This window comes from Rhamphochromis sp. 'chilingali' (assembly GCF_963969265.1).
Source record: "Rhamphochromis sp. 'chilingali' genome assembly, chromosome: 22".
NCBI lineage: Eukaryota > Metazoa > Chordata > Actinopteri > Cichliformes > Cichlidae > Rhamphochromis > Rhamphochromis sp. 'chilingali'.
The window spans coordinates 4201548-4209180 of NC_137950.1; the positions used below are offsets into that span (position 1 = coordinate 4201548).

At 40.1% G+C, this 7633-nt stretch overlaps 1 protein-coding gene across 1 annotated transcript; it reads left to right on the forward strand.

The window, feature by feature from the left end:
• Positions 1–224: 224 nt before the first annotated feature.
• kdelr2b (KDEL endoplasmic reticulum protein retention receptor 2b) lies at positions 225–7489 on the forward strand. Its single transcript, XM_080872066.1, has 5 exons — positions 225–503; positions 2616–2716; positions 2948–3106; positions 5141–5393; positions 6249–7489. The coding sequence occupies exons 1-5, from the start codon at positions 413–415 to the stop codon at positions 6281–6283; spliced, it is 639 nt and encodes a 212-aa protein (XP_080728192.1). The 5' UTR covers positions 225–412; the 3' UTR covers positions 6284–7489.
• The last annotated feature ends 144 nt before the right edge of the window (positions 7490–7633 follow it).

The window sequence follows — 7633 nt, forward strand, 5'->3', positions numbered from 1 at the left end:
ATTACGGTATTTACACGTGTCTTAGTAAAGGATAGACGCTGATTTCCTGGTTCGTTTCCTTGACCATTGCAACTGGGAAAAGGGAAACTTGTATTTACTTTCTTTTTTCGTAGAACTTCAAGGCAACGTTTTCTCCAGCATAGTTTATGCAAATTACCAATCGCTCTGTCCTGATTGGCTGGGACCAAGAGAGTTTCCCGTCTTGCATTGGATACTGCGGTCTTGGCCACGTCCCCAAGCCACGTCGCGCTTGACTCGCCATTTTCCCATCTTCTGGACCCAGAAACCGTTTATTCTAACATCACAGTGTCATTCAGCGCTGTCGGATAGGAAAAAAAAACCGTTGCCGGAGACAGGCAGAGTTCTTCAGAGAATCTAGAATCGCCCTGCTACTTGCCGCGTTCCTGCAAACATGAATATTTTCAGGCTAACCGGCGACCTCTCCCACTTAGCAGCTATCATCATCCTGCTGCTAAAAATATGGAAAACCAGGTCTTGTGCCGGTGAGTAGCCAAAGTCTTTAACTTAAGAGTTTAAGCGAACCTTAGTAGGCACAGCATGTGTCCTCTCGTGTAATTAGCAGTTTGAGGAGAAGTGAAAGCTGTCCACCGTGGAACTTATCTGTAGTTAGTTGGAACTCATTAGCCAGCTTTTGGCTAATGTTAGCTAGCTGGCTAGTAGTCCTGTCCATTTCAAGCGGTATGTTTTGTCATCAAGTAATGACAACCACTCCCGCGGCTGTCACTGTGCCTTTTAAGAATAGGACCCTGAAACTTGTTATGTGGTTCTGTCATCAGTTGTGCTACTAGCTTGTCTTGACAGTCCATTTGGCCCCAAACTAGCGTTAGATGGGGGACCTGAGGGCCACAGTACTTGATAGTTTGGCTTCGTCATTTCACCTGATTGACACTAAGCTAGCTCCACGTTTCAGCCTTACTGTTCCTGTGACTTGCTTTACTACAGCCTGGTATGACCTCTCTGACGTGGCAGCATCGAGTGCTCCCGAGTCTGCACATGCAAAGTCGGTGACTGGGTGAATGTTTTTGCTTGCAAGTCCAGCAGGTCTTTGAGGGAAAAGTAAATTCCTGCATTCTGTGAAACTTTGTTTTTCCTGTTATTGCTGTGGCCAAAGGTTAGGTTGCTATCACTGCAAGGGAGCCATACCTAGATTAAACCACACAATGGTGTGTGAGAGTGTAAAGGGGAACAAAACGAATAATTGACTTTGAAGTGCTAACAAGGTTTGGATCACCTGGTGTCCTTAGAGGACTGTTGAATTCATTAATGGGTTACAAACAATGTAATTTGATTACAAGTTGAGCAAGCAAGTAAAGCAGTTGCATAATAGCCTGTGTTTTTTAATGTAGAGAAGTGCAAGTAAGCCATTGCATCTGTTAATTAATTGACATTTATTAACAGATCATGAACAGCAAGCAATGCATTTTTTAAAGTGCACACTCTAACATAAAGTCTTATTGCATGTGTCTTGATGCATGCTCAATCATCCAGGTAAAGAAATCCCAAAAAATCGATTATGTTCATGTGGTGCTAGTTTTGGTCAATATGCAAATGTAGTGTTTGTAAGGTTAGGGAAACCTGCAGTCAGCTGAGACTGAAGAAGTCACTTGGATGAATGACAAAACGTTTCTCCCACTGAAAACACTACGTTTAGATGAACAGAATCAACTTTTTGGTATTGCATGTTTTTCAATTCAAGTTGAATCTATAATTCACATGAGTTGTCTGTGTGTAGACCAGATTGGACATTTGGTGGACTAGTTCTGCCCCCCCAGACATCTCTGCCTTAGGCTTATTTGTTCCTGCAAATCAAAGTACTTCTGAGTGATTGCCTTTATCCCTTTACATCCTAATGGGAGTGGCTGCTTTAACAATACTTAAAGAAGCAGAAATCAATTGAAATGACTCACAAACAGTGGACCAGTAAAGGTGATAAAACTTTCAAATGAAACTTGATAAAGGAGCCATAATTGAATAAAACAATACATGAATATCAGGAAGTACAAAACCTCAGATAACTACACAAGTTTTTAGTTTAGTTTTAAACAATTATGTTGTTGGAGCACACTTAATGGGAGTAGCAGAACATACAACGTTAGATTGTTCCAAGCAGCTTCACAATTTGTGTTTCCATGGGGGAATACTCTGGTGGCTTTTTCCAGAGCTCTGATTATGTACAACTTCAAAAACAAGCATTTAACGTTTAAAATCAACTCACTGGAAGATTTCTGTTATTAGTGAGTAATAGTAGTGCAGCTATTTGAGCATGAACTGCTCCCCGGGCGCCCGCTTAGTGGGCTGCCCACTGCTTCACTGAGTGAATGGGTCAAATGCAGAGAAAAACAAGTAATTTCCCCATGGGGATCAATAAAGTATCCATTATTATTATTATTATTATTATTATTATGAATGAGGTGGAAAAACTCTTGGCCTTTATAGTATCAGATGATTTAAAAAACAAAACAGGTTTTGTCACATGACAACATACCAGATACTTGTTCCAATTATATAATATCCTCTGCTCCTATACTAACCATATAATAGGGAGTAAAACGTTATAATGTTAAGTTTAAAATACTTTGTGCTGTCTTTCACAGGTATTTCGGGAAAGAGTCAGATCTTGTTTGCCTTGGTGTTCACCACTCGATACCTTGACCTGCTCACATCGTTCATCTCTCTCTACAACACCACCATGAAGGTAAGATCCTGCCCCCTTCTCATCATCACATCCTGCAGCATTTTCCATCCAAGCAATGAACACAGTGTGGGCGTAACCGGTACACCAGGCCCAACATGTCAGTGTTTGCTAAACGATACAGCTGCCAAATAATTTGTGGTAGGCTTGTACGAGGTGTCCATGCTGCACAACTGCAAGTACCTCAGGCCATTAGGTCACGAGAGTCTTAATGCTTTCCCATTTATATTTCAGATCATCTACATCGGATGTTCATACGCCACTGTGTACCTGATCTACATGAAGTTCAAGGCAACTTATGATGGAAACCATGACACGTTCAGAGTGGAGTTCCTGGTCGTCCCTGTTGGTGGCCTGGCTTTCCTGGTTAACCATGACTTCTCTCCTCTGGAGGTCAGACATTCAAACACACAGCCAGGGCTGCTCTATGATAAAATAAAATTCATGACTATATTGTTAAATCTTGAAATGACTGTTATTAGACACAACTACTCAAAGACTCCAAAAAAGAATAGATAATGTAAAAAAAAGAAGAAGCGAGGAGAAATTGGTATGCAAGTTATGGAAGACAAAAGAGGGCTGTCATCTAGATTGATTCCTACTATGACAGGCTCTCTGCAGCACCTATAAGCCAACTATCTAAGAGCAGTCGATCTTTCATGCTGCTTCTGTGTTGTCATAGTGCCATAGATGGTAGTGTCGAACTATTAACAGAGCAGCAGGTATGGGAATCCTCATGTGCTGAACAGCAACATGGTGCTTCAAGTAGAGCAGCAGGGTGATACGTCCAAAAATATTTATCACGATATACATTTGAAAATTTGCAATAACGATATAACTGACACTAGACAAAATACTTTACAACTCCAAAACTTTATTAGTGCAAAAAAAAACATCAATGTATTTTCACTTAAACAAGCAGCTGTTTAATGTGAATTAAAGTTATATAAAAAATTAACAGTGCAAATGCAAATTCCTCGCTGATAGTTTAACCAAAAGGTATTTCCAGTGGAAATTGGCCGACATATCCTCAGCATAACCATGTGTAATATCCACAAAACTTAAAAAGAGGTCATACACACACGATACGGTAATATTATGTTGAAGCACAGTACGTATCACTCCGCCAGGCTCCTGACTACGTTAGCCGTAATGCTCCAACAATCCATCAAGCAGTGCGGGTTCGTAGCTCAGCAAAGTCTTACTAAAACATTTGACAGGTTTTGAAGCGCCGTTTACATAAAATCATTTCGAGGTCAGTAAACACAACCAGAATTCATACATAAGGCACACGGGATTATAAGGGGCACTGTCGACTTTCAGAAAAATCAAAGGATTGATTTTAAGTGTGCCGTATTTTCCAAACAACACAGTAATAACGACGGCCCGCTAGCATGCGCTACCAAAAATAGTGCTTTGCTTTGTATCTGACGGACGAAAGCTAAACCAGTTCCACACCACTGAAGTTGCAGCATTTTTACAAACCAGTTCTGGTTCATCCGTTTCATTCAACGATTTGCTTTCGCCGCAATGCTTTTTCCGACGTGTGCGTATGAAAACAAAGGCACTGCGCATGCGCGTTTTACCCATATTCTATTGCGATATTTCATTTTTCTATCGTTGCCCAAAATTATACCAGTATTACCGTGAACGGTATGATATAACCCAGCTTCAAGTTTCCATCATTGTGGTGGAGCTCTGTTTAAAACTTCTCAAAGGCAGCCGTGTTGGGTGCTGTTTATGGCTTGGAAAGTTTCTTGGCTTTAATTCAGCGTTCAGAGTTAATGACAAATTTCATAACTGGAAACAAATGTGCACTTTTCTACCTGATGTGGGTCACTGTATGCTGCATTACCATCATTCACTAGGCTACGTTTTTTGCATCTTATACCACGGACATGGAGGAAACGGAGTATGCCTCCTTCAAAGCCTAGATCACGTGCGTTATCCGTGACTGACATGTAGCCCAACTTAGGTCCAAACAAAGTTGTTTTCAAAATCTTTGGAAGACAAAATCATAACTGAAACCAAAGTCTGAGGAATCACCCAGCACTTCATTCTATAGAGGGAACAGGATGCACATACATGTTAAACTCAGTCACGTGAGACAGCTGCCATGCAGCATGCATGCACCAGTGCAGACTTACTATGAAAAAAGGGTTATGTTTCAGTTTGATTTCTTTTACGGTGCCTCTGGCTGGTTTGTTTACATGTGCATGCTTTCTTTTTTCATGTATTTGCAACACACTGACTTGCAGAGTGTGTTTGTGAGCTTGATTTTCAGTCCAGGAAAATCACTTTAACATTTGCCCAAGTACTCACAGTTATGCCCGCCATTCAACACTGGCAAACATGATAAAATCTCTGTATGTAAATTTAAAACACACATCACTGCTGACACTCTGCCATCCATTTCCTCCACCTCAGATCCTGTGGACATTTTCTATCTACTTGGAGTCAGTGGCCATCCTACCTCAGCTCTTCATGATCAGTAAGACGGGAGAAGCTGAGACCATCACCACCCACTACCTGTTCTTCCTGGGTCTGTACAGAGCTCTCTACCTCATCAACTGGATATGGAGGTTCTACTTTGAGGGGTTCTTTGATATGATTGCCATCGTTGCTGGAGTGGTGCAGACCATCCTCTACTGCGACTTCTTCTATTTGTATGTAACAAAAGGTGAGTGCTGCTGCATTTTTCATTTCATTTTTTAAATTAAATATATATTTGTTCAAACCAAAGTTGAAAATCTCTTTAATGGTAGCAGTGCAGATATGTTGTAACTTGTTTCAAGGACAAAGCAAACATGAGCACAAGATTAGATTCTCCAATCTGAACATTTTGTTTTTACTGTGTGTAGTGTTTTGTTTTTTTTCTTTGGGTTTTTTTTTTCATCATTTGCAATCCTAAACTTTTAAGGTTTGTCCATAAATTGATGTCATTGAGTTCATAACTGTCTTGTTTACAAAAGAGTATCAGGAAGAGATGCATTGTCATATCAACTACTGCATCACTATAATGAAAAATTCAGAAACGCCCTCGATGCTTCATCATTTATTGAGTTTTTAATATGAGTTTAAGACGACTTCCTTTTTCTTTTCTCACTGGTGACATCACAAACAACACAACCAATGCAGTGGCCATAAACCAGGCTTTACACTCATGTTTCAGAGCACACTGGGCAGTACATATAGTCACTCCACCATCTTGTGGTAGAAACTGGTGTTCATCAAAATCATAGGTCGACTTCAGCTGATGTCTCTTAAACACAGTGCGTAGACATTTGGATATAAATAGCAGTGGCTTCTTCACATCCCTTTGATTGCTTTAAATAATTCAGGTATAATAAGTTCCCTTTAACTACACTGATGTTAAAACAAATGTTGATGAAATAGTTTTCATATAAGTTTTGGTGTTCAAGTCTCAGGCAGCAAAAACACTAAACTGAAAAAAATCAATCCATCAGTGTGTCTTCTTGTGATGAATGCTCCCTGTCTAATATGTTTAACATAAATCTGTCCTGTCTGGTTTCAGTACTGAAAGGAAAGAAGCTGAGTCTGCCAGCCTAAGTGCCAAAGAAGAGTGTTTTGGCAGACTCAAATCGGGCAATTGGAGGGGAGGAGGAGGGGCAGCAGACACCTCTGACAGCCCCATTCCCCCAATATCAGCAGTCACTTCCTCCTCTTCCCCTCCCACCAGTGTAAGATGCCTGAGACAGAGAGCTAGCAGGAGCCACTGGCTGATCCAGAATCAGTGGAATTGGAACACCTTCAGCAGCTGCTCCTTGGCCTGCAGATTTCTGTTTGATGCATCTTGCCTTAACTTTTTTTATTACTCTGTATAACGGAAGGGGAAAAAAAGCGAGAAATGTTTTCTACATAAAATGTGTGATCTGGAGATTCGACACATCGATGGAGCTCGGGAGATAAAATTGCCTGTGATTTGGCACTGTATGATATAGAAGCAGACTTCTTGTGGTGGGATATTATTGAGCATTTTTAATAGTATTTGCAATCAAAATAAAATCTCTTTGTTCTTGTTTTTGTTTTTTTCTAAATCTGACTGAGGAGGCTTGTATTGAATCCCATAACTTTGATTCTGCCGTTCTGTTTTTGGCCAGTATGCATTCCCATTTGTAATGACTGCTGCTCATGCCTTTTGGTGGGAAAAAAAAAATAGTAGTAGATGCCATAAATAGTTCTTTTTCAAAATCAAAGCAACTCTGAAGGTAACTTTAGAATATATTTTGGTTCAAATGCTGTCAGAAATGATGGGCATTAGATCCTCAGTGTATTCTCCGTCGCCATATGAAGCACTGTCCATATTAGGAGTAAACAAACGTGTGAAGAAAGTCAGTGAACTCGCCGTTAATTGCTTTCGTTTAAAGTGACCGATGCCACCTGTAATTATACATCATTTCAGATGGTTCCTTTTATATGTTTGAGATGCATAAACTCACTGGTTATGTGCTGTGTGTGAAGTCCCACTGCAGAGGTCTTTTTTTTTCCTTTTAGCTGCAAATGTATTTATTTTTTAATCTTCCTGCTGGTTTCCAATAAACAGTCTGTAGAAAGTTCTACCTGTTGTGCATAATTTGACCCTAAGAAAGGAATCTCCCTATTGGATTTGGAAAGAGACTGCGGCAGTATCCTATGAAGTTATATTGGTTTCTGATAGAGTTTTCATGCTCATCATTCTCAAGTTCTCTTTTTCATTTCTCACCAGAGCTCTTGCATGATATTACCACCACTAATAAAAGCTTTGTGGGAAACATTTGTCTTAGTACTGTGATTCCACTCAAGTTTTGCTCCTATGACGTTACACATGACGGTCAGATTTATTACTTTTTTTTTATCCGCTGATGCAGAAAGTCTAATAAGCTCATCGCATTTTCATATATACTGGAATTTCCCTTTTTG

Excerpts from the sequence above, each read along its gene's own strand:
- kdelr2b (XM_080872066.1), top strand. The coding sequence starts at position 413 with ATGAATATTTTCAGGCTAACCGGCGACCTCTCCCACTTAGCAGCTATC. Across the intron at positions 3,107-5,140 it reads ATGACTTCTCTCCTCTGGAG|ATCCTGTGGACATTTTCTAT; the intron begins GTCAGACATTCA and ends CCTCCACCTCAG. Across the intron at positions 5,394-6,248 it reads CTATTTGTATGTAACAAAAG|TACTGAAAGGAAAGAAGCTG; the intron begins GTGAGTGCTGCT and ends GTCTGGTTTCAG.